This window comes from Odontesthes bonariensis, chromosome 13, assembly GCF_027942865.1.
Source record: "Odontesthes bonariensis isolate fOdoBon6 chromosome 13, fOdoBon6.hap1, whole genome shotgun sequence".
In the NCBI taxonomy this organism is placed as follows: Eukaryota; Metazoa; Chordata; class Actinopteri; order Atheriniformes; family Atherinopsidae; genus Odontesthes; species Odontesthes bonariensis.
Genome location: NC_134518.1, coordinates 7,752,201 through 7,779,227, shown reverse-complemented (window position 1 = coordinate 7,779,227; position 27,027 = coordinate 7,752,201). Strand labels below are relative to the sequence as shown.

Below are 27,027 nucleotides of genomic sequence, written 5' to 3'. Positions count from 1 at the left end.
CAAGGCCAGTGTGGGGCGCCGGATTGGAATAACAATTAATTTAGGTCAGACAGACAACTGATTGCGCTCTCTGTCTTTTTGTCCATTGCTGGTATCTCATGGCGAAGTCCCGAATTCAGCCGAATTGTGGGATGTGGACCCTTTCTGCCCGGTCCAAGTGATCAATCAACCATTCTCCCAGGTCAATCCATTTCTCTTCTGAGTCCAGGAATCTCAGCCAGCCTGCGAACCTGCGCAAGGATCGCCTCCAGCTTCCGATTCTGCTCACGTAGCATCTCAGTCTGAGCGTTGATTGCTCTTGTGACCCCATCGAATGCCTTCCACGATCTCTTAATTTCACAAAATACCAGGTATCCTCCAACTCCAAACAGCAGGAACCCGAGTATCATAAATCCGAATATGTAGACATCTTCCGCGTCCTCGACAGCCAGCATCGCTAAACACACGGTACGCCACTTCCCCCATGCGTCCTCCGAGTATCCAGCGAAGAATGTCCCATCGGGGCATGAGGCTACTCCTTTCCTCATCTTCGCGTTTGAGAAAATTTGATCAATAGCATTTAAAGACCAGCTCACCAAATCCATCTTACTTGAATTCGTCTGATATGTAAAAAGATGCTCCAAAGACACAGACACGCTGAGCAGGGCAAAAAAAAGGGAGGGAGGAGCAGAGATAAGTGCGACCTCTTCCACCGAGAGCCAAGAAAACAAGCGGAGTCAACATAGGAAACATCTTGACGTAGCCAAACTAAGATGCCCCAAGACCAACAAAGAGTTCTGCCTGGAACTGAAGAACCGCTTCAGTGCTCTCGCTAAACCTGTAGACGAAGACTTGGACACCCAAGACAAGTGGGAGAACATCAAAAATTCTTACGTAGGGGCAGCCACCAAAGTCTTGGGCTATAGAAAGAGAGGGAACAAAGAATGGCTAACACCTGGCACCTGGCAAAGAATTGAAGAAAGAAAACAGCTGAAAGCCAAGATGCTTAGCACAAAATCACCAAGGCTCCATGAGCAGGTCCAGAAAGCCTACAAGGAAAAGGACAGAGGTAAAGAAGAGTGCAAGGAGCGACAAAAGGGCTTTTGTTGAGGATCTAGCAGAGAAAGCGGAGTGTGCAGCTGCATGGGGTGAGTTGAGCACAATTTAAAAGATCACCAAGCAACTCACGGGCAAGTACATCAGCCAGCCGGCCCCTGTCAAAGATAAACTAGGCAACATCCTCACCACTGAGAGTGACCAGATCTTGAGATGGGTTGAGCATTTCCGTGAGGTACTCAACTGCCCTGAGCCAGATGATCCTGCTAACCCCTCATCAGCAGAACGTGTCCTTGACATCGAGACCACTCCCCCAAGTAAGGAAGAGGTCAAACTTGCCATCAAAGCCTTGAAGAATGGGAAAGCTGCCGGCATAGACTCTGTTCATGCAGAGATGCTTAAAGCTGACCTTAACACCTCTGCCAATGTGCTTACTGATCTCTTTAAAGACATCTGGGAGAAGGAAGTAATACCTCAAGACTGGGACAAGGGCCTGATTGTCAAACTCCCCAAGAAAGGAAACCTCCAAAATTGTGACAACTGGAGGGGCATCACGCTGCTATCAGTACCATCTAAGGTCTTTTGTAGGATTTTACTCGCAAGAATCGAATCCGCTATTGATCAGGAGCTACGGCAGGAACAAGCAGGGTTCAGGAGAGGAAGGGGCTGCATAGACCAGATCTTCGCTCTGAGGAACATCATCGAGCAGTGTGTAGAATGGAACACTCCCCTGCACATCAACTTCATCGACTTCCGCAAAGCCTTTGACAGCCTACATCGTGACACCCTATTGAAGATCGTTAGGGCCTATGGAGTTCCTCCGAAACTGGTCACTCTCATAGGGACGTTCTACCGTCACTTTGAATGCAGCGTCATTGTTAGTGGTGAGCCATCTACATGGTTCACTGTGGAGTCAGGTGTGCGGCAAGGGTGCACTATTTCACCCATTCTCTTCCTGATTGCCATAGACTGGGTCATGCGGAATACAACTGACAGACCCAGGGGTATTCAGTGGACTTTGTTCTCCCAACTGGAAGATCTAGACTTTGCCGATGATCTTGCTGTCCTTGCATCAAAGCACATCCATCTGCAGGAGAAAACTGACAGACTGAACAAATTCGCCCAACAGGTAGGGCTGAACATCAATACGTCCAAAACCCAAGTGATGTGCATTAATGCCACTCCAGACGCACCAATCACAGTGAATGGGCACGCTCTCGATTATGTGGAGGACTTTACCTATCTGGGAAGTCTCGTCAGTAAGGACAATTCTGCACAAAAGGACATTAGAGCAAGACTCGGTAAGGCACAGGGTGCTTTTGCTAGGCTACACACAATCTGGAAGTCCAAGCAATACAGCTTAAGAACCAAGGTCCGACTTTACAACAGTAATGTAAAATCTGTATTGTTGTACGGCTCGGAGTGCTGGCGAGTAACATCAAACGACATGAAAAAAGTCGAAGCCTTCCACAATGGTTGCCTCAGGAAACTCTGTCGAATCTTCTGGCCTGAGAAAATATCCAATGCACATCTATACAAGAAGACCAAGAGCAACAGTGTGGTGCTACAGATCAAACACCGCCGATTCCAATGGCTTGGGCATGTTCTTAGGATGGACCAAGACCGCATCCCCAAGATCGCACTACGATGGACTCCACCTGGGAAGAGGAAGCAAGGCCGGCCCAAGAACACCTGGCGGCGTACGGTGACAGCTGAGCTAAAGGAGATGAATCTAACCTGGGGCGAGGCACAGCATGCTGCTCAAGACAGGTCCAGATGGAGGCAGATCGTCGAAGCCTTATGTCCCATCAGGGACGAAGAGGATTAGTAGTAGTAGTAGTAGTAGCAGAACCTGAGCAGCAAGGAGTACAACGTGGCTGGGTGACTGTCAGGAAGAGGCATAGCTCTAAAGTCAAGCCCATTGTTCACCATCGACCTGTCCACGCTTCAAACAGATTTTCCCTACTCAGCGACACACCTGCTGAGGAAAAAACCCTGGTAATTGGCAGTTCTATAGTCAGAAACGTGGCATTAGAGACACCAGCGGCCATAGTCAAATGCATTCCAGGGGCCAGAGCGGGCGACATAGAATCCTATTTAAAAATGCTGGCTAAGGATAATTCAATTCAATTCAAAAAACGTAAATATGGTAAAATAGTAATTCACGTCGGCGTTAATGACACCCGGTTACGCCAATCGGAGGTCACTAAAATTAATGTTGCATCGGTGTGCAATTTTGCCAAAACAATGTCGGACTCCGTAGTTTTCTCTGGACCCCTGCCAAATCTGACCAGTGATGACATGTTTAGCCGCATGTCGTCCTACAATCGCTGGTTGTCTAGATGGTGTCCAGCAAACAACGTGGGCTACATAGATAATTGGCAATCTTTCTGGAGAAAACCTGGTCTGATGAGGAGAGACGGCATCCATCCCACTTTGGAAGGAGCAGCTCTCATTTCTAGAAATATGGACAAATTTATTTGCCACCCTAAAACATGACAACCCAGGGCTCAGACCAGGATGCAGAGTTGTAGTCTTACACACTTCTCTGCAGCTTCCCACCTGCTGCTACCCACCCAATCAATTAACACATAAGGAGCAAATCCTCTTGTGCAAAAAGAAATTATTAAAACAAAAACTTTAACTGAACAAAAACATCCAACTATTAAATGTGGTTTGCTGAATATCAGATCTCTCCTTTCGAAGTCTCTGTTAGTGAATGAGTTGATTTGTGATCATCATGTTGATATATTTTGTCTTACAGTAACCTGGCTGCAGCAGGAGGATCATGTTAGCATTAATGAAGCAACTCCCTCTGACTGTTTAAATGTTCACGTTCCTCGAACCACAGGCAGAGGAGGAGGAGTGGCAGCTATTTTCAGATCAGGGTTACTAATCAGTCCCAGACCCAAGATTAGTTTGAGCTCTTTTGAATCTCTGATTCTCAGTTTTTCCCACGCAAAGTGGAAATCCCAGAAACCTCTTGTGTTTGTTGTTGTGTATCGTCCACCTGGCCCTTATTCTGAGTTTCTGTCTGAATTCTCAGAGTTTTTATCCCAGTTAGTGCTGAGTACAGATAAAGTCATTGTAGTGGGTGACTTTAATATTCATGTAGATGTTGAAAATGACAGCCTAAATATTAACTTTAATTCTATATTAGATATTGGATTTTCTCAGAGTGTTCACAGACCGACTCACTGCCTTAATCACACCCTTGATCTTGTGCTGACTTATGGCATTGAGAGTGAACAGTTAACAGTGTTCCGTCATAACCCTGTCTTATCTGACCATTTTCTGATAACCTTTGAGTTTACATTACTTGACTATACAGTTTCTGAGAAGAAATTCACATATAGAAGGTGTCTATCAGAGGATGCTGTAACCAGATTTAAAGACTTAATTCCATCATCCTTCTCTTCACTGCCATGTGCAGATATGACAGAGGACGACTACCTAAACTTTACTCCAGCAACACTCGACTCTCTTGTTGACAGCACTATAGTTTCAATGCGTACAGCACTGGACAATGTTGCCCCTCTGAAAAGGAAGGTAATCAGTCAGAAGAGGTTGGCTCCTTGGTATAATTCACAGCTGCGTGCTTTAAAGCAGACTGCAAGAAAGCTTGAGAGACAGTGGCGTTCCTCTAATTTAGAAGAGTCTCAATTAGTCTGGAAAGATAGTTTAATAACGTATAAGAAAGCCCTTCGTAAAGCTAGAACTGCTTATTATTCATCATTGATAGAAGAGAATAAGAACAATCCCAGGTTTCTTTTCAGCACTGTAGCCAGGCTGACAAAGAGTCCGAGCTCTGTTGAGCCAGGTATTCCTTTAACTCTCAGCAGTGATGATTTCATGAGCTTCTTTATTAATAAAATTGCTTCTATCAGAGAGAAGATTGATGGAGTCCTTCCCACTATTATCAGTGATGTATCATCAAGTACAGCAGCTTTAGAGGTATCTTTAGAACCTGTATTTAGACGGCTTCTGTCCAGTTGATCTCTCTGAACTAATGACAGTAGTAGTCTCTTCTAAACCATCAACTTGTGTTTTAGACCCAAGCCCAACCAGACTGTTCAAGGAGGTTTTCCCCTTAATTGACACTTCCATATTGGATTTGATCAATCTGTCTTTGTTGACAGGATATGTACCTCAGACTTTTAAGGTTGTGATCATTTACACAGAAATAATCTGTTTGAAGAGTTTCAGTCAGGATTCAGAGTGCATCATAGCACAGAAACAGCACTGCTGAAAGTTACCAATGATCTCCTCTTAGCCTCTGATAGCGGACTTGTGTCTGTGCTTGTCCTGTTGGATCTCAGTGCTGCATTTGATACGGTCGATCACAGTATCTTATTACAGAGACTTGAACATGTTATTGGGATTAAAGGAACCGCATTAGGCTGGTTTAAGTCATATTTATCTGATAGATTTCAGTTTGTTCTTGTAAATGAAGAATCTTCCACACACACCAGAGTAAGTCATGGGTTCTGTGCTTGGACCGATTCTTTTCACTTTATACATGCTTCCATTAGGTAACATTATTAGACAGCATGGCATAAATTTCCATTGCTATGCTGATGATACTCAGCTGTACTTATCTATAAAACCAGATGAACCCAATAGGTTGGTCAGACTCCAAGCATGTCTTAAAGACATAAAGACCTGGATGACTAAGGAACTGTCTGCTTCTAAATTCAGACAAAACTGAAGTCGTTATCTTTGGACCTGAGCGGTTCAGGGAGAAATTGTCTAGCTATATAGTTACTCTAGATGGTATTTCCTTGGCTTCTAGTTCTACAGTGAGGAACCTTGGAGTTATTTTTGACCAGAATTTATCATTTGACTCGCATATAAAACAGATTTCTAGGACTGCCTTCTTTCATCTTCGTAATATTGTTAAAATCAGGAACATCTTGTCTCAGAGTGATGCAGAAAAACTAGTCCATGCATTTGTTACTTCAAGATTGGACTACTGTAATTCTTTATTTATGGGCTGTCCCACATATTCTCTGAAAAGCCTTCAGCTGATCCAAAATGCTGCAGCCAGAGTTTTGATGAGAACTAACAGGAGAGATCATATTTCTCCAGTTTTAGCTTCTCTTCATTGCCTCCCTGTTAAATTCAGAATAGAATTTAAGATTCTTCTCCTAACATATAAAGCTCTTAATGACCGAGCTCCATCATATCTTAATGATCTCATTGTAAGATGTTTTCCTAACAGAGCACTTCGTTCCCAAACTGCAGGTTTACTTGAGGTTCCCAGAGTTTCTAAAAGTAGAATGGGAGGCAGAGCCTTCAGTTATCAGGCCCCTTTCTTGTGGAATAAGCTGCCAGTAAATGTCCGGGAAGCAGACACCCTTTCCACTTTTAAGACCAGGCTTAAAACTTTCCCTTTTTTATAAAGCTTATAGTTAGGGATGGCTCAGGTGATCCTGAAACAACCCATAGTTAATGGTGGGGTAGGGGATCTTTTTCTGGAACATTTTTTTTACATATTGCTTGAAATACTCTTCACACCCCCATTGCAACCAATTAATTAAAAGTTTTGAAACAAATATGAAACGTTTTAGTGGCCTCTAGAACGTACAATCTAGGAAAAACAGTATCCAATCATTGTGAACGGACCGTTCACAATGATTGGATACTGATGCCGTCTATCAAACTGCAATCTGCTCCTTCTTCCCCCTGTGCGCGTACCCTGCTCCGTGAACGAATTAGGCGTCCAGAAGCTTGGCAGGAAGCTAAACTAGAGCCAGCTTGGTTAGCACCTAGCATTATTAAACGTATAGTTAGCATATACTAAATACTAAATACTAAATACGGCAACGTTCGATGCTTGCTGTCAGAACAGCGCTCGTACACCTTCGTGCTCGTGCACGTTCATGTACTCTGGAGGCGTGCCTTCGGGGGGAAAGTGAAGAAAAGGGTTGGGACTTTTTACCTGTGTATTTTCAAAATGCGGCTTCGCTGGACTCAAAATCCAGGATCTCCTACCCTACCTTTAAGCTGCTATAGGCCTAGACTGCTGGGGGGCCTCATCTGTCACACCTTTCCTCACTTTACTCTCTTTATGTATATGTGACATTATTGTGGTCACTAACTCGTGTTTCCCTGTTCCAACAGATATCCTTTGAATGGTGTTACAGTGCCGCCGCGGCCCCCTCCCCCCCTTTCTGTCTTCTCAAACCCCAGCTGGTCGAGGCGGATGGCCACCCTTCCTGAGTCTGGTTCTGCCAGAGGTTTCTTCCTGTTAAAAGGGAGTCGTTTCTCTCCACAGTTGCCTCAGGCACGCTCAGGACGGGAGATTGGACCGAAAAAGAAAAAGTTTTCAGTGCAATCTGTTGGTTTCCTTAGCTAGGAAATTGTTTTTGAATTGGCTCTATATGAACGAATTGGATTATTTTATGAATAATTATGATTACAATGAATTGAATTCCAATTGGCTTGAATTGGACTTACTATCTAAGTGCCTTGAGATGACATTTGTTGTATTTGGCGCTATATAAATAAAAATGAATTGAATTGAATTGAATTGAATTGAATTGTACTCCACCTTAGCTTGACGTAATGTCTTTTTAAGCTCCTGTTGTACACTCCTCCGCCTTTCTCCATCCCCATTCTGGAACGCCCTCTTTTTCTGATTCAGGAGGTCTTTGATGTCACTGGTGATCCATGGTTTGTTATTTGGATAGCACCTTACAGTCCTGACTGGAATCACAGTGTCCCTACAGAAGTTAATGTAGTCAGTGATGGTGCTGACCCTCCTGTCCATGTTAATGTCCATTTCGTCTTCCTCCAGCAGTACAGCCCAGTCTGTGACATCAAAGCAGTCTCTCAAGGCTTCACTCGCCTCTGGTGACCACTTCCTGAAAGATCTGGTGGTAACAGGAAGTCTTTGTTTTTATGGCACCAAACAGACTAGGCCAAATTTCTCGTGAAAAATTTAAATTACTTGGCAATAAAACCTTTTCTGACTCTGATTCTGATTGATTTTCTGCCATCTCCATTTGTCCACCATCCACTCGTCAGGGCTTCCTACGTTCCTCGGGCACTCACATATAGCCAGGCTATATAAGCCTCGCTTGAAGCAGCCACGCTAATGTGATACACTGAGGTGGGGTGGCTCTCTCGAAGCCGCCACCACCTCTACAGTACCAGGTTCCTGACTACGAAGGCGAGCAGCACTCAATAACCCGAACACAATTAGTATGCAACAATAATTTATTACAATGATGATGTAAAAAAGAATCGTAAAAGTATAAAAAAAATAAAAGAATGTCTGTTCTTAAAAAGGGGAAAGCCTCCTTTTAAAAGTCAATTTAAGAACAGTCTAAAACCAGGGTACTCCAGGCTCACGTCCACGCTCCAGTCCTGAGCTCCGTCGTCCTGCTTCGCCAATTAGCCACCGAGAGCCGTCCTCCACTCCAAGTAGCCTGAAGATCCTCCAAGGTCCTCCCGTTCGTCGCACGGCCTCCACGAAGCGTGAATCGCCCCCTGGCGCTGCGCTCGCTCCTGCCCTGCTCCCTTCTAACTATCCTCTTCTTCCCTTTTTCCTTCCTCCTTCCGCTCTGGCGTTTCAGAGTCTTTAAAGGGAACATAATAGTATGGAACACAATAAAAACAAATATAAAACCTGCAGTAATGCATCCCACCTGACTCACTGTCTGACACTGCAGCTAAAATGTCTTTGTGGACCAACCAAATTTGAGGCTTAATTGGGAGATGGTTTTAGTTTAAGCGAGGCTTTCCTGATACAGCCTGGCTTTCTTTAGCTACGTTCGTGGAACACCCCTCAGGTCTACTTTAGAGTGTGTGTCTGCCACATGGGTGAAATTGGTTGCTTTTCTTTATTTTGGTGGGCCCCCTTGTTTGCACTAGTTCTTGTCCACTCACTCGGCCCCAGCATTAATTCGATTTTACTGTTGTGTGTGAGTGTGATTCCTTTTAACCAAGCTTTTATAGATGAATAAAAGTTGTATTTTTAAACGTTGAACCTCATCTCATACTGTCTGAGTGACTTACCTGTGTGCCTTTAATATGGCAAACTAATTCTCTGGGTGCAATTCCCAGGGTGGCGTTGTTGGTTTTCCCTTTAGTTAAGACTAGTTTTATTTAGTTCCTCTTCCTTGCCACAGTATAAACTGATTTGGGGTTCAGTACATTTGTTTACTATAATATAATAAATATATATTTTTAAGAAAATAATGTGGACTATATATTCTTGAAAGGATGATAATTCACTTTAAAACTGTTAGGTGTACACCAGCAAGAATATATTCTCATTCTTGTGTGTAGAGTGTTGAATGAAAAGCTCTTCAGATTCCTATAAAACACTTACTTGTCACACTTAAGGCTGAGTTATACTTCTTTTAACTGCCCTTGCGCTTGCGTCTTGGGCTTGTGTTAATGGCTCGAGACATTTATGCTTCATTTAGCTTTGCCAGCGCTGGCGTGTGCTGCGTGGCGATTCACCACCAGGACAGTAGGTGGAGTAGCGGGTTTTTTCAATGACAACTCTACTACGATGAAAGGAAATTCACCGCCAGGACCTCTTCGGTAAGTCTCTCTTCGAGTGGATTCATCGTAGACATAATATATTATATATATTATGTCTATGGGATTCATGCTTCTTCTTCTTCTTCTTCTTCGCTTTCTACCTTGGCGTTTGAAAACAGCGGTCTTTTATTAGGGGATGAAACCGGATGATGAACATGCCGCCGGATGTGATGTAGATAGTGACTGTAGTCAATGCAAGGTCTTAGTGATCCATCTTTTTTATCCACGAAGAAAAATCCTGCCCCAGCAGGAGATGAAGACGGGCGGATGAGACCTGCCTTGAGTGATGACTCGATATAATCCTTCATGGATTGTTGTTCTGGTCGTGATAGTGAATATAGTCGTCCCTTGGGAATTGTTGCCCCAGGAATGAGGTCGATGACGCAGTCGTAAGGCCAATGTGGGGGAAGAGATGTGGCCTTGTCCTTGCTGAAGACTTTCCCTAGATGGTGGTTGCAGGTGGGGATTGAGGTCAGGTCAGGAAGCTGGAACTCTGTGACAGGAACAGAAATATTTTTTACAGTGGTGTGTGTCGGTTTTCCAGACTTGGTCTGCAAGCATCTTCTGTCAAATTCTTCTCCCCATCCCATAATTTTGCCCGAAGGCCAGTCTATGTGCGGATTATGTTTGGTGAGCCATGGGTGACCCAAAACCAGAGTGTGAGCAGGAGAGTGGAACAGATAAAATTGAATTTTTTCTTGATGAAGATCTGTGGTCATGGTTACAGGTTCTGTGATGTGAGTTATGGAAAACAGAGATTTTCCATTCAAAGCATTGGCGTTAATGGGCTGTGTGAGTAGTTCAGTCTTAAGGCCCAGTTTTTTAGCTACATCCCAGTCCATGAGGCTTTCATCTGCCCCAGAGTCAATTAAAATGTCAAGTTTGAGAGTGGTGTTTCTGTGTGTTACCTTGATGCTGAAAGGTTTTCGTGGCGTGGAGCTTGTAACAACAGAGTCTCTCTTTACCTGGGATGGTCGGATAGGGCATGCGGAGATGAGGTGTCCGGTCTCCCCACAGTAAAAACATCTCCCTTCTCTGAATCGGCGCTGTCTCTCTGCCGGTGTGAGCTGAGCTCTGCCCAGCTGCATGGGTTCCTCTCCTCCGGCAGGAGGCGGAGTGTGAGGATGAGCGGGTGGAGATCCGTGTGTGGGTAACCGTGAGGGCGATCGTTGGTGTTCTCCCCGATGAGCCTTTAATTCCCACAGCCGGTTGTCTGTCCAAACAGCGAGGGAGATGAGCAAATCTATATCTGCAGGGAGGTCCAACGGGAGAAGTAGTTCTTGAATAGGGACAGCCAGTCCCTTCAGGAAGACATCGTACAGCGCCCGATCGTTCCAGCCGCTCTCCACTGCCAGGGTTCGGAAATGGATGGCGAAGTCACAAACCGTCTCCCTGCCTTGTTTGAGACCACTTAGCTCTCTCGCCTTCTGTCGCTCCGAAGTGACTGGGTCGAATACCCTGCGCAGAGCTTCTGTAAAGGCCTGGTGGGAGCTGCAAAGTGGGGACCTTCTGTCCCACTCTGCCCTGGCCCACGCTCTTGCTCTCCCGGTCAGGTGCGTCATCATGTAGCCGACCTTGTGGAGATCTGTGGGGTATTGAAGCGGGTTGAGAGTGAAATGTAACTCACACACTGCATGAAAAGTGGGATTTTCGTCCCTGTAAACGCCCGAAAATCTCCCTAATTTTCAGCAGTTAACGACAATTTACAGGCTGCGAACGTGGCGTTTGTCGGTGCCACAAATTGTCGGGAACGAACCATGCTCACGGCTCTAATTAGCATATGAATGCAGAAACCGCGCGCTTGGCGCTGAATGTCCTTACTCAGGATTGGATGAAACCACTACTTTTCAAACAAGTAAAATCACTCGTGATTGGTTGGTAGAGCTACCAGTAGGCAGGCTCAAATGTAAACCCCAATAATAAATTATATTTATTATTATAATATATATATATTTATTATATTATTATTATATATTTATTATTTCATTTATATGCCATTATGCTGTATATCATTGTTCTCTTATGTAGGCTACTACACGACATGATTGAATTTATTGAGGCAAGGAACATTTACCAGAAACACGTTTATGCAAAGAAAGAGCTTTATTTAAAAAAAAAAAACACACACACAGGAGATCTGCCCACACAACATGTATAGGTAGCTGACAAAGAGTCAAAAAAAGAGTACCCAAAATCCTGGCTACAACTGTGTGAACTGCCGCTCTGCAGCCTCGGAGCAGTAGGCGGCGTTCTGTACGAGGGCTGGTCGTGTTGCAGACGCTTATGGTGGGTCGCTCTGTACTTCGGAGTCCACTCCAATCGCGACTGCAACATAGTACAGAGTTCGGAGAGGTCCTGGCTACGGAAGGAGGGAGAACGAACTATCCATCCAGACACCCCGCCAACAGTGCCGTCTTCCTCGTCGGACATCAGGTCGACTGTAGCGGACTTCCAGAGTTCCTCCTCGGCCGCTTCTAGCACACTCTGTCGCGCGTCCAACAGCTGTAAAAAACAAATAAATAAAGGCAATCAGCACTGTGCTATGCGCACTGCGTATGGACACAACACATCTATCAATGCATCTGAAAAATAGTCAACAAAAAAGTCTTACCCTCTTTTTCTCGACCTACTCCGAGCTGAAATCTTCGCAGCTTCCGCCTGCTCTGAAAGTCCTGGCTGGTTATATCGGAAACTCAGGTGTATGCTTTCAAAGTACATCTTACAGGCCACTGGAAAAAAATTAAATGAGGGTGGTATTAATGAAAATCAAACGTAAGTCACAGTAACATTAAGCAAGGAAGGAGAACCAGTAAAAAAAAAAAAGAAGTTACTTACACACAATTTCGTTATTATCAGCATCGTGTAAATCTGGACAAAAAAGAGGTGAGGGCCTCGTTGTGAGGAGAGTTTAGCCTGTGAAAACAAATTATACAGTTAAGATCAGTATCTATTAACGTGTCCATTTCCTTATACAGACGAATGAAAGCATATCATTTCAATCTTACCCTTGCTCCGGATCGCAGCGCCTAGTATCGGTCTCCCAGTTGTGAAGTCGGCGTACGGCTTCCTGTAAATTACAAGACAAAAAATACACTTTAATAAAGAAACTTACACTGCTTCTGTTGTTCTTTTGCAAGGCTACTAGGCTACTTTTAGCTTGGGCTACCAACAAAGGCGTGGTTTTATAGTACGTTTAGCTTAGCTAGCAGTCATCAAACATATTCTTACCGCAATCTTAGGATTGTGCACCCGTCTTCTTTTCTTGGAGTTAGCCTCTGGACAGCAACCTGGAGTTAACGGCACTGAACTGCTCGTTCATGCCAGTAGCAACCCGACTCAACCGACGAGACAGTCCGCTGATGGCAGCCAACAGTTTCTTGTGGTCGGTCTGCGGACTGGCTGGAAGTTGGTCGCGTTCAACCAGAGGAGTTGAGGCGGGAGAGCTAAATGCGAGACGCCATCCAGCCATTGTAGCAAAAATCCTTACTAGCGTGTAGACAAGGCAGCAAAACCACTGGAACTGGAGATGAAGGTCTGAGAGCTAGCTAGGTACGATAATGTTTGTGTATATGCTAGTCGTGCAAGTAGCCGTGGCCATGACCTCTCACGTGATGAGGAGTAGAAGGCTCGTCGGGCTCCTCCAATCACATGCGAGGTTATTGCTATACGGAAGGACTCGCGAGACAAGCTCGCCCTGGCTCGCGTCTAAACGGCGTGCCTGTGAAACTCTTGTTTGTTGAAAGATGGAAGTCCCAAGACGGAAGGAAAGACCTCGGCGCTTCTGTGAACATTGCAACTATGAACTCTCTCATTCACAGTACTATGACCACAGAAGGCGCTATTTCAAAAATGGAGTTTGGGAGAGAAAATCCAAAAGCATTCATTAATATTGTGGATGTTAATACATCCACTGTGCATTTAAGTAAGACCAAAGAAAAGGTCACTGTAGTCAACCACTATGCACAGTGGTTGAGCTCTAGGATGACAGGGACAACAAGAAAGCAGACATTCCCAGCTGCACTCCCCCTCCAGGCAATTGCATTCCCATCCATAGCGTTTTATTCTATGTGTAGCCTTCATTCTATTCTTACTGTTCTGTATTTTTTATTCTTTTTTATGTTATTGTTGAGTGTTGTACTTTGAGTGCAAAGATTAACCAGAGTCAAATTCCTTGTTTGTTTACGCCAACCTGGCCAAAAAAGCTAATTCTGATTCTGATTTTGTGTATCTTTTTTTACATAACATTTGCCATTGCTAATGACATACACAGTAGTTAATCTAGCATACTTTCATTAAATAAATCAATTCAAGCTAAAATGTAAGAGTCTATAATTAGGCTATACTTAGCCTGATCTATTTGTACCAGAGATTTTACCTTTTAGAAAAATCTCACCTGGGATATAACTCCCCCTGCAACCCTGATTTGCATTTGTATAGCCTCCCCTAGAATTAGGAGCAGGGGGGTCATAGGGGGATGACTGCCAAGCCAGGCCCACGTCAATTTCCGGCAAATTCACGGCAGTTTTCTGCATTGCCTGCAAATTGCCGTAAACAGCCGTAAACCTGAAATTTCACGACAATCTACAGTGCCGCATACTGACGAAAATCCCACTTTTCATGCAGTGACAGTCGCTGATGAAAGCTCTACTCAGACCGATCTCTCCAGAGAATCGCTCTGGAGAAGCCAGCCGAGTACCGGCGCTGTAGTGGGGGGGAGAGGGCTGAGGCGTGGGTGAGGCTGGGGCCGCTGCAGGTGCATCTTTGTCGAGGCGCCCCAGGACTTGCTGCAGCTGGCTGGCAAGCTGACCCATTTGGCGGAGACAGTGGTCTGGAAAGCCAGCTGACTCTGGGCGAGGTTGTCGACCCCCTGGCCGAGAGTTGCCATCTGCTCCTCCTGCCGAGTAAGGCGATCACTGGGAAGAGAGAGCCTCGGTCAAAAGCTTGGATCCTGCTGCGTCCATTCTGGCCAGTGTGTACTGTCACACTTAGAGAATAATGTTGTGACGTTCGCGAACGAGCCGGTTCTTTTGAACAGCTCTTTGATATGAACGAAGGGAGCCGAGTCACGGTGGCGCGGGAGCCGTTCCATTTCTCGTTCTTTTTTTTTTTTTTGTCATGCGTGTTTCACGCAGCTCCCAGGGGACATCTAGTTGCGGATTCCCCCCACATAGGACAACTACGACTAGGGGGGGTATGGCGCAGGCAGCTTGCACGTGCCCTTCACATGAGCAGTGAGTGTCTGAGTGAGCACTGACACTTCTGTATGGGGGGAGGCCTTCGTGGCGCGAAAATAAGCGCCTAAGTGGCGCCACACCGACACGCACATACATAGAACGTGAGGGAAAAGTAATATAGGAATCTAGTCAGACAGTCAGTCAGTCACTCATTGCTCGCAGAAAGGGACAGAAAGGGAAGCAGCCAAATTTGTTTCGAAATGAGCCAGAGAAAGAGGAGCAATATTTGGACCCACTTTTTACCAAAGCTAAATGTAACTTATGCAAAAAAAACATAGGTCGCAATATCTACCCCCTGTTTTGACCCCCCTGAGACAGGAGAGGATTGACGAAGAGCTGGCGAAGATGGTGGCTACTGACTTCCAGCCATTTCCAATAGTGGAGGACCAAGGCTTTAAATCCTTCTCAAAGGTTCTTAACCCTGCCTACAGTCTTCCGAGTCGGAGGTCCTTAACCCAGAGATGGCAAACTATGTACCAGAGGGAAGCCGCGGCAATGAAAGGGCGAGTGGCAAAAGCGCCGGCTGTCTGTCTAACCACCGACTGTTGGACCTCGCGGACGACGACCGCCTATATGTCAGTGACCTGTCACTTCATCGAGAATTACACCCTATCCTCCTGCCTCCTGGACTGCTTCGAGTTCAGTGACCGGCACACGGCAGACAACATCGCCAAAAAGCTCATGGATGTGGCAACAGAATGGGAGGTGGATAAAAAGGTGACATGCTGCCTGACCGACAATGCGGCCAACGTTACGAGGGCCATACAGATAACCGGATGGACGCACCTTCCGTGCCTGGCCCATACAATAAACCTTGTGGTTCGCGATGCTCTCAAGACCACTAATTCCATAATTGAGAAGGTGAAGGCCGCAGTCGAGTATTTCCACCGCAGCATAGTGGGTGCGCAAAAACTGAGGGAAACCCAATCCCAAATGAACCTCGAGGAACGGAGGCCAAAGCAGGATTGCGTCACAAGATGGAATTCAACATACTATATGCTGAAGAGCGTCCTGGAGAGTAAAGATGCCATCATCTCCACACTGGCCATCACCAGCGCACCCGTAGACCACCTGTCCCCAGAGGAATGGACTGCTGTGAAAGAGATGTGCGCAATATTGCAGCCCTTTGAAGAGGTGACCGTCGAGCTGAGTGCAGAAAGGTATGCATCTCACCAGTAGATTTCTGTAGGCTACTATGCATGTACTTGATAAAACCGTATATTATAAATATGACAGATATTTGTAACAATGTTAGTATAGGCTATCATTGTTTCAGCTTTAAAATTGTAACTTTAAAGTGATAGTAAACTGATTAAGATTCATTTATTTATTCATTCATGTATTCATTTATTTATTTTTCTCAGGTATTTGACTGCCTCTAAGGTCATAGTCCTGGCCAGGGGACTCCGAAGAGCCACATCTGATTTCCGATGAAGCACAACAACGAAAGCAGCACAAGATATGCTACAGTGTCTGTCCGACAGCATGTCAGCCCGATTTCACAGAATCGAAGCCCATTCCATACTATCTGATGCTGCTGCACTGGACCCACGATTCAAACGAATGGCCTTCCCAGATGGCAGAGCGGCAGATGAAGCCTTTCAGAGGGTGTCAACCGCAGCTGCAAGAGTCAGCAGACCCAGCCACCAGCAGCAACCAGCTGAACCAGCTGAAGAAGGAGCGGAAGGAGCAGGAGGTGGTGCTGCATCAATTGTTTGGAGCTATTTCCAAGAAGAAGTAAGGATGGAAACAACTACTCTCTTTTTACCTCTAAATCTAGTCTCAGTCTAATAATATCATAAATGCATTTCATTTGTACAGGTAGGCTACTACTGCCCATATTGCACATAGCCTATGCAAATCTACTGACACTTCTATTTAGTAATAAAAGTGCCTTTTATTGCTATGTGTGTAATGACAAAAGTTGAATCTAATGTAATATAATATGGTATCCATTGTCATGTCTTCCATCACCCCTATGAGCAGGTGGCTGGAACAGTAGGAGCCAGGAACCCCACTGCAGATGCCATAATGGAGGTGCGAGCCTACCTGGAGGAGCCTCTCCTACCAAGACACGAAGACCCCCTGAAGTGGTGGAAAAGCCGAGCCCCTGTATACCCAAGGCTAAGCAAGTTGATGGCCAAGAGGCTTTGTGTGGTGGCGACATCAGTTCCCTCTGAGACAATATTCTCGAAGACTGGACAACTGATCTCTGAAAGAAGAAGTCGCCTCAAGCCTAAAAATGTCCAAGCACTCGTCTTCCTTAACGCAAATTTGCCAAGGGTCAAGTCAGAGAAGAAGACAACGTTAGAAAAGTTTTTCACTCTCTCCAAATCTGTGCAACTCTCTGCACCTTTTTTTTTATTGTATTCTGTATTCTGTAGTTTTATATATTGTTAGGCCTACTGAAAATGCCCAATATTTTACAGTTATTGTTTCTATCGTGGGTTAACCTACTGTGACATTTTTGCACTCTGCAGCTGACTATTGTATTCTGTTTGTTCGAATTTTATCTACTGTTATTTATCTACTGATATTTTACACTGTTAATGTTTATTGTGTGATACTGTGACATTTTTGCACTCACTGCAGCTGACTTAGTTATTGTATTCTGATTTTTTTTCCAAATTTTATATACTGTTACTGAAAATGCCCAATATTTTACACGGTTTATGTTTCTATTGTGTGACACTGACATTTTTGCACTCACTGCAGCTGACGTAGTTATTGTATTCTGTATTTATTTTTTTCTCAAATTGTATCTACTGTTACTGAAAAGGTCCAATATTTAAAACTATTCTGAAGAAACAGTCATTGCAGCTGGCTTTGTTTTAAATGTTTATTTATGAGAGTTTAACTATTCCATGAAAAACAAGTTGGGGTAGCATTACACACTTAAACATCTGTGTACAAGGTAAATCCACAGCATTGATGTCTAGACAGAGGGATGTTGTACCACCTAGTGGAATATTTAGCCTACAATGAATTCAGACCAAAATTCTTTTCAACATAGGCCTACACATGGGGTTATAATCAGTATTTCCAAATAGTTCAGACTCAGATAGGGCCTAATGGTTGATAATGGCTGTGATATCAGATTTAAAGTGAATAGAAAAAAAACCATGCAACACACAAAAAAATTTGTTGGTCCTAATGATGTTCATTCATTTTTGTGTTCCTCAGTATGGGTTTCCCTGGTTATTTACAATGCGTGCATCGCCATTTACTGGCTACTGGCGCCTCCCAGTGGAAGTCAAGGGAAACTTGGCTTTCTCAGAATTCTATAAAATGGCAATAACAAACGAACCATATTCATTGATCAAATACTGCAACTTAACATCCAAGATTTCTACATACTGTGTTTTCAAGCATGCTACATTTGATTTCAAATGGAGATGGCGTGTTAAAATTACAGTTCTTCTAATATGTATGATTTCTGTCGCATTCCCAAATGTGTGCACTTTGCGTTTGTGGAGTAACCAGAGACGGTCAAATAGGACTAAGAAAATCTTTGGAGTAACCATGGGTACGAGCGGACATGGCAGAAATTGATTATAAGCCTAAAATACTTAAAAAAAAAAAAAAAAGAGCCAAACGAGCCAGTTTTTTGAACAGCTCTTTGAAAGGAACAAGCCATAAAGAGCCGGATCCCCCAAAAGAGCCATAAATCCCATCTCTAGCGCAGTTCTCCGCACACCGGGGTATTGGGAAACAGGTGGATTCATTCATACGACAATCAGACTGGAGCACGAGAGGAAAGGCAAGTGACCTGAAACGAGAGGGAAGTTAATCTTTCAAAATAAAACAGGAAAAGACGAAACAATACATGAAACGAGACAAAAACCCAACTTAACCTCACCGCGGTGTGACATTACTTAGAAGATATCCTTTACTCTCTGGGAGTTCTAGGTTTACACTGCAGCAGGTGTTGAAAAGCACTGGAATAGTGTGTAAACGTACCAGTGGAGTACAATTGCACACTGTAAAGGTTCAAATAGAACTCTTTATTTGGAGTATATATTTTCCACTTTTGACGGTGTTCAGTGAACACCAAACTCTTGGACCTATATAGACACTGAAACTGGTGTTAAATGTACACTTAAAAAGTACAAAATACACTGGGATTTTTGCTGCGTAGATATTTACAAAAGGTTGAGTGATTGTTTTAAATTGCAGACATGTTTGTTCTTTATTGCGAAGACCAATTCCTACTGGTAATCTGATACTAACTCCACCTGTTTAACATGAATGTGAAAATACCCAAAGTTTGAAAACCAAGACTGGCTAACTGAGTTCATAGCCAGCTTTGTTGTACAGTTTGGGAAGATCCTCATAATTAGGGTGTAGTAAAGACGGACAATTCCCTGGCTATTCAATGAACCTAAATTCAATACAGTTCAATGATACTTAATTAATCACTGAAGGAAAACGATATTGCTGCAATATAAATATTGTTATAGACATGTTAATTTTATAGAAATAAAATTATAATAAAAATCGGTTAACAAACTTATGGAAAGTTGTGTGGCACACTGAGAGATACGATTGAAATTGCCATGAATGGATTGAGGTTTTGTTTTTGTAGCTTGGTAACAACTTACCTGTTGATATCACACATAGCATTAACATATGTTACGACCGGCTCAAAAGCCGCAACAAAAAGGGAGATGCCCACGCACTGATTAAAAATTTTATTAAATCAAATAGACCAGAATCTCGAAGAGATTTGAAAGTCGATGTTAATCAGGCTTACACTTCTCAATAGCTGAATACTATTCTAGCATACTGTGTTAGATATACAGTATATAAATATCACTGCAAATATTGAATATCATTTTTTTGGATGAATGTTATTTTAAATCATTCAACAAAACTTGGATTTAAATTCTTCTTTTTGTTTGACAGTCTACAGGTCTGGCCAGTCACTACTGATGTCTACAGAAAAACAACTAAAATGATGCATTCGTATCTCTCACACTCACACTATTGTGATCACAATATTCACCAGCAGGACATACGCATCCCCCTCTTTACATGAACAATCTGGGCAAAGTGAGGCTACACTTCTATAAACTGGAGATGCATTTAGCTGCCTTTGAATACTCTGACCTGGTGGTGGTAGCCTGGCTCCTTGTGTCTGCCCACACAGGTTGGGAGCTGCCAGGGCTGCTGGTTTTATGGCTGGGCTCTGTCTGGGCCTGATCTGGGTCTGACTTGTGCTTCTTTACAAAGAGGTCTTTTCATTGTTATCTGTCCCAACACAAAATAAGACAGCCTGGTTAAACCTCAATATTGTGTTATTCTTAAACCATTTGTCTCCTTTATTGTGCTTTAACTTACTTTAAAACCAACTCCAAGCCTAGCTGTTATAAAATTAAACCAGATCATGTAGGTTAGTCAGGTGAAGTAGCTTGGCTAAAGTTATACTTTTAGACCTTTATAATAACAAACAAGCTTCATGGACATTGTAACAAATGCCCAAAGATTATATTAGTTTCATCTAACATTACAGTTATGAAATTCTTATGAACTGTGTTGATTACACACTTACTGAAAACCAACAAGTGCACAAATGCAAGCCCAAAACACGAGATGCGGGATGCTGGCCGGATTCACTCACCAAGCCAACTCGCTGCGGTGTTTCTGAAGCTTCATAACAAGTAACTTAAATATACGGAGCCCCTAAAGGGACATGGAGGGATTTTTTTTTTTGCGAGATCTTGCAAAAGTATTAAAGCCCCCTCGCCCTGAGTATTCTTTTCAGATGTCTCTCACTTATGTCAAAGCCATGTCTACGTGCAAGAACGGATTTGATGTCTTTATATGTTAGGCCAATACTTAAATAAAAATCAATAAACTTCTCCCACGGATGATGGGTAGGCTCCTCCATCGCTGTGTCTGTTTTGCTTCCGGTTCACTGACGTGGGAAAAAAACTTTTGCGAGATCTCGCAAAAAAAAAAATCCCTCCATGTCCCTTTAGGGGCTCAGTAAATTTCTGCTCGTAAACCAAAGCAAAAATTAAAAAAAATAATAATTAAAAGAAAATAGACAGAATAACGGCTCTTAAAAATACTCGTATGTCGGGACAATATTAACTCAAGGTGATGAGTGCGAAAGTGCGAAAGTGCTACATAGCTTCATGCTAACGTGACATTAGCCTTTCATAACTTTAGCCTACTCGTTTAGCCTAACAATTGGCAACAAAATCTCTTCTCTAAATTTGCAGTCTTTAAAAACAATGACTCATTTGGAAATCACATTAAAACTTAACTCAAAATGATGTATTCCACGAAAGTAGATTCACTCTGACAGTACAACAGGACACTCTCTATGCCAACAAATATGGAGTGAAAGTCACAGCCAAGAGTTAATCTCTCTATCTGCAGTCTTTGTCTGCTTGTGGACTGTACAGTGTAAAGTCTTAGGTGCCATTTATACTAATCTGTTTCTATATCGTTTCTATCGCGGATGCACTGTCCATTTACATTAAAATACTGGAATACGACTTCATAGGTGGAAGGATTCAAAGACGCCGGAGCCCACGTAAGCATTCGCATACGATGCTGATTTTAGCAGTTGTAAACGGTGAGAAACGAGGATCCGCAGTGCTGAGCTCTAGCTACTCGTCCTGGTTGGACAACATCACTATGACGTACTCCTCCCTGATTCGCTAGGCTGGTATCGTTGGTCATGTGACTTGAGTGCTGGGAAACTAAAAACAAACAGGCGTGCTTCACTTCAGTTACACACTTCCTTTCTATTCGTGTCATCGAGAAGTTTGTACCAACTCCCAGTCTATGCACTGTGCCGCAACCGAAGTTTTATAGTCCATGGTTGTGTTTAAAAGAAGTTGCACCTCGTCATCTGTCCACGAGAACACACATTTTACAATGGAAGAACTAATGTTTGCCATTCCTCTTGACGCTCGTGACGTGCTACAGGTAGCAACACAATGCAGGTAGTGGGATTCTTCCTGTAGGTCGTGTTTTCTAAGCAGTTGCGCATGCTCCAGATGCAAGGGCGATCATGTGATGTGATGGCTGATTAGTCATGTGACTAGCGAATCAGCCGATCCCCGTTTCAGAGTAAACAGTTAGGCTTTTATTGAGAGGACAGCAACTTTGTGTGTAAATGTAAATAGTTTGCAAGACGCCGACACGAAGAAATGGTGAAATGAATTAATGTAAACAGAGCCTTAGTGCCAGGTCGAGCGCTCTGACCTTCCCACAACTATGACTTCCCATCCCAAAGAGGCTGTAGTTTCTTTATGCAGCTGGCCTGGGTTTGATTCCTGACCTGGGTCCCTATGATGCAGTTGTCTATCCCCACTCTATCTCCCCACTGTTTTCAGTCAGTTTGCTAAAAGATATAAATGAATGTAAATAAACCAACAGCAGCGTAATAACCAAGAGTAGGAGAAGGGTGGTGGCCTTGATGCTTGTCAAATTGGTAGACAGGAAAGAGAGTGCCCCAAAAAAAACTTTAAGAATGCCAGAGTATGTTGAACTTGCATCGAACCTGCATCACAGTTCCAATCAGATACTTTTCTATCAGTCATGTTACTTAAAACCTCAAAATTTAAAGAGGATGTATCTTTAATTTATCTTTAATTTGACTGTATGTACCAACGTCAACACACTAATGTGTGTTTTGGTCATAATAGAGAACGTCTAGCTGTTTCTGTTATCTGCCAGCCCAAGTTTTGGTCTAAAAGCTCCTCAATGGTAAACTTTTTCACCAGCTGGTCTCTTTTAAAGTGGTCTTATTAGGAGCTTTTTTTCTCTAAAAACAACTGTAAATTAATTCCCATTAGTGACACCTAAACATGGTGGTGTAGTGGTTAGCATCATCACCTCACAGCAAGAGGGTTCCAGGTTCAACTCCCAGCTGGGGTGGTTCTATGGGGTTCTCTCTGGGTAGTCCAAAACATGGTGTCTCTAAAAAATTGTCCTTAGGAGTGTGTGTGGTTGTGTGGCCCTCTGATGGACTGGCAACCTGTCCAGAGTGTACCTCACCTCTCACCCAATGACTGCTGGGATAAGCTCTAGCTCCCCCTTGACCCAACCGGTCATAAGCAGGTATAGAAAATGGATGGATGCAAGTTTACAGGTTCTTTAAGGTTTAATTTTTTGTTTAGTGCATCATATTCATTCACAGCTTGGAGGTGGGTCTTGCTTAAGAATATGAATTTATGTAAATAAACTAACATTGCAGCATAATTTACAGAAACCAAGAGAAGGAGAAAGGTTGTGGCTTCAAATCATGGTATGCCCTAACATAATTCACTTTATAAGTCTATTTATTAACCCTAAGCCCAGCAATCAAGCCTAAGCTGGTCCAAAGCCTAGCCTTTTTTCCACCTGTCACAAGAACATGGTAATGTAATATCTCCACAATACTGCCACCTTGAAATTCAGTATTATCCCGAGAATTTTCATAGTCTTGGCAAGCGCCATTTTGCCGTTGTCAGCTTTGAATGTAAAAAACAGCTTGTTTCTGCAATTTATATTTGAATGTTTGCTCTGTGATATTTACATTTTAAACATATTATAAACATTAGTACAGCTTTGGTAGTAGTTTTTTTTTTGTGTAGTTTTTATTTTTCTTGTTTATTATTCTTATCTGCTCAGGTTGTAATTCAACCAACATCAACAATGTTTCTCATTTCTCAACGTGCTTTCAACTGTGATCCTGCTTAGAATTAGTTTTGGAGAAAATCTATAATATTACAGCATGATTATTGATTTTGGAGTGATATTTGGCATTTACAAAAGACTATTTTTGTCCTTGGGCAAGACACTGAACCCACGCTGCCTACCGATCCATCCAATCCATCGGTGTATGTGTGAATGATTAGAAAGCACGTAGTGTGTATAGACGTAGACATGCTGTATGAGTGTGTGTGAATGTGGCATGTAGTGTTAGAAGCGCTTTGACTGGTCAGCTAGACTAGAAAAGCGCTATACAAGTACAGCCCATTTACCATTTACCCAGTGAAACTCAATATGCAAACCGGCAGTATTTTCAATCAGTACCCTGTTATTTTGTCCACCTTCCATATGTCTAATTCCGCTGGGCTTAAGAAGTGGTTTGGTGTTTTTTTCAATGTTGTGGTGCAGTAACTGGAAGCACAATTGTTTTTAAACACAGGTTTTGTTCTAATAATGACCATAAATAAACAGTTTTGTGTTTTGTGATGACATGGTTGATTGAAAAAAAAGTGAAAACATGAATGTTTTTCAGTTTTAACATGAGAGTTTTAGCATGCAAATTCCAACATTATTAATTATCATCAATCACGATCATAACAGTAGGCTGTATCTTTAATGACTGACATTCTTCCTTCACGATGAAGCTATGATGAACATTGTATTCTTGCGAAGATGAGGTCAATATGATGGCCAACAAATGTTTATATGCCCATCTTGCGGCAAACTACCTCCCTGATGCATACATACATGTGAAAATTAGGCACAACATTGAAATTATAGATGCCTCTCGGTTGCAGCACAGCTCAAGCCACAGCTGAGGTATGTGGATAATCTAATCTGTTAACAAAGGTGTGTAAATGACCTCACTCCCAGAGTGTGGCCAGCTTTATCTGTCTTGCGCATTTTCCTCTCTCAGCAGCTGCTGCAGCCCCAGCTCCTGGCCGTGTTTTCTCCATCACATCTTCCCCCAATCAGGGCAATGGTGCCCCCTGATCCCTTTGGAGGCTGACTGAGCACCAGGGGCTTCTGAGACTTAAGCTTGTGTGCCACTGTCATAAAAATTGCCTCAACGTGGTCACTGTTCCGGTAGTTTCCTTGGCTGTTTGGATTCTTTGCAGATGTCTCAAACAGTGGCATGGAGTGGGTATCTGCAAACTGCTGTGCCACGTCTGTGCCCACTTGAATGGAGTTTTGCAGGTCACACTTGTTTCCAACTAAGATCCTGGGTACCTCTGTGCCCAGAGCATTCTGCTTACACTCCTCTATCCAGGCAGGAAGGCTTCTGAAGCTTGCAGCATTGGTCATGTCATAGACGAACACAACAGCGTGCACATTGCGGTAGTAATGCTGTACCATTGACTTCCTAAAGCGCTCCTGGCCTGCAGTATCCCACAGCTGGATCTGTAGGAGACAGTGTAAAAGTGGTTCAGTCAAGGAACAAAAAGATCAAAAAATTGAAAAGATACAAACGAATATTGTGTGCGAGTTCTACAAAACGTTTCACATGTTACTCCCCAATGCCACTGAGCTTTACTGTTACAGGAAAAGTATTGTAACAAAACAATGACCTACTATTTCACTGGGTGACAAACACTTTGGATTTATTTACAATGACAAAAATGTAGAAACTTTAAATGAAACTCAATCATAGCTATGCACCACCTGATTTCTCACCACCAGCCTGTTTGTTACCACTGTCTTGTGGTAATGAAAGACCACCCGCTAATTAGTATAATGAAGGAGAAATGCATAGAGGAATGTAAAATTGGAGACAGGGAAATGTAAAACGAAAGCATGGCAATAAATTAACTTTGGGAAATAAATTGGGGGAGAAAATGTAGAGAGGAAATAAAGTAAATACACCTTGAAATTCAATAAATTTAAAAAAAAATTTACAAACAATTGTATGGTGAAATCAAAATAAAATAAATATTTTTTAGGGAATAAATAGATCAATACGACATAAAGGAAAATAATACAGAAATAAATACAGGGATAACCACTTAAGAAAGAAAGAAATTAAATAGATTCAAATTAAGATAAATAAAATTGAAAATGAGTGACAAAGTAAATAAATAACAATAAAACAATATTAAATTAATGTTATTTAAAATCAAAGTAGGAAAATTGATTTATTTCACATTCAATTACATTTTTGAATTAATTATTTTGTTAGATAGTTATAGTTCGCCTCTTTTGACATGAAGCTGTATGACATCCAATACTAGCAATATCATTCATTAAATTTGACTTACCCCCTGCTGCGTCCTGTGAGCCGAGTTCCAGCCGAGTTTTGGCGTTGACAAAAGTAGTCCGGCTAGTTGACTGGGGCCACAAAAATAAAGAGTTTTGCTTCTTAAAATAATATGCGTTCAAAAGAGTAATATATTTGCATCACAAAACTGTTCATCCAGAAAAAGTCAGACCTAACAATCGCTTGGCGCTATTTACTCTCTACCTTCGTATCACGGGCTGTGTAGACCGTGCAGACCAAGCAGTCCCCTGCTTCCGAGCAGTAAACACCGTAATAGGTGCAGCTATCGTCAGGTGGCTGCACGCATTGATATGAAGGTAGAGAGCAAATAGCACCAAGCGATTGTGAGGTCTGACTTTTTCTGGATGAACGATTTTGTAATGCAAATGTATTACTCTTTTGAACGCATATTATTTTAAGAAGCAAAACTCTTTATTTTTGTGGCCCCAGCCAACTAGCCGGACTACGAGGCTGGAACTCGGCTCACAGGATGCAGCAGGGGGTAAGTCAAATTTAATACATGATATTGCTAATATGGGATGTCATACAGCTTCATGTCAAAAGAGGCGAACTATCCCTTTAAGTCTAATTGCATGTATCACATTAACCTATATATTTAGCCATTTATATATTTTTGTATTAATTTTGAATTATGACAGTTTCAGTCGTCCATACACCCAACCTAAACCTATTTCTGTCATTATTTGGTGACATATGCCTATAGCGCACACCTTAATGCCCTCGCCGTCGATCTCAACCAGCCTCTCCCTAAAGTCCACCCCGATTGTGGCCTCAGTCTTTTCGGGGAACTTTCCGGCGCAAAAGCGGTAAGTAAGACAGGTTTTCCCAACACCCGAGTCCCCGATCACAATGATTTTGAAGATGCGGGACCTCGGCGGCGGAAAAGTCGAACGCGTCAGAGAGTGGGGGATTTGATCCGACGTGCTATTCTCCGCCATGTCAAAATGACAGGCAGGGCGATCCGCAGGGAGAGAAATGTTTTCTGTAGCAGCTCCTTGACCAGGCTTTACAAGTACTGTAGCTGATGACAATGAAGAGTCAATAAAAGAGGCGCATCAAAGTCGGCTGCCTCTCTAATTCGCACTCATACATACATAGTATGTAAAGAACAGTTGATACTTAATAAACGTACTAATATTGTCAATATATACAACATCTTCTTCCTATCCAAAGAAGTAATTCACCGTTTACCTCCCACTCTATGACTCACTTGTG

General features: G+C 43.0%; 1 protein-coding gene across 1 annotated transcript; it reads right to left on the bottom strand.

Moving 5' to 3' along the window:
- Nucleotides 1–24,122: 24,122 nt before the first annotated feature.
- On the bottom strand, nt 24,123–27,027 carry rab33ba (RAB33B, member RAS oncogene family a). Its single transcript, XM_075480473.1, has 2 exons — nt 26,523–27,027; nt 24,123–24,938 (listed from the first exon to the last, which is right to left on the bottom strand). Exons 1-2 carry the CDS (start codon nt 26,748–26,750, stop codon nt 24,450–24,452), a joined length of 717 nt encoding a protein of 238 aa, XP_075336588.1. The 5' UTR covers nt 26,751–27,027; the 3' UTR covers nt 24,123–24,449.

Bases quoted from the DNA above. Each gene is read 5' to 3' on its own strand.
- rab33ba (XM_075480473.1), bottom strand. From the start codon at position 26,750: ATGGCGGAGAATAGCACGTCGGATCAAATCCCCCACTCTCTGACGCGT. The intron at 24,939-26,522 runs GTGTGCGCTATA...TGTCTCCTACAG, and splicing joins TCGACGGCGAGGGCATTAAG to ATCCAGCTGTGGGATACTGC.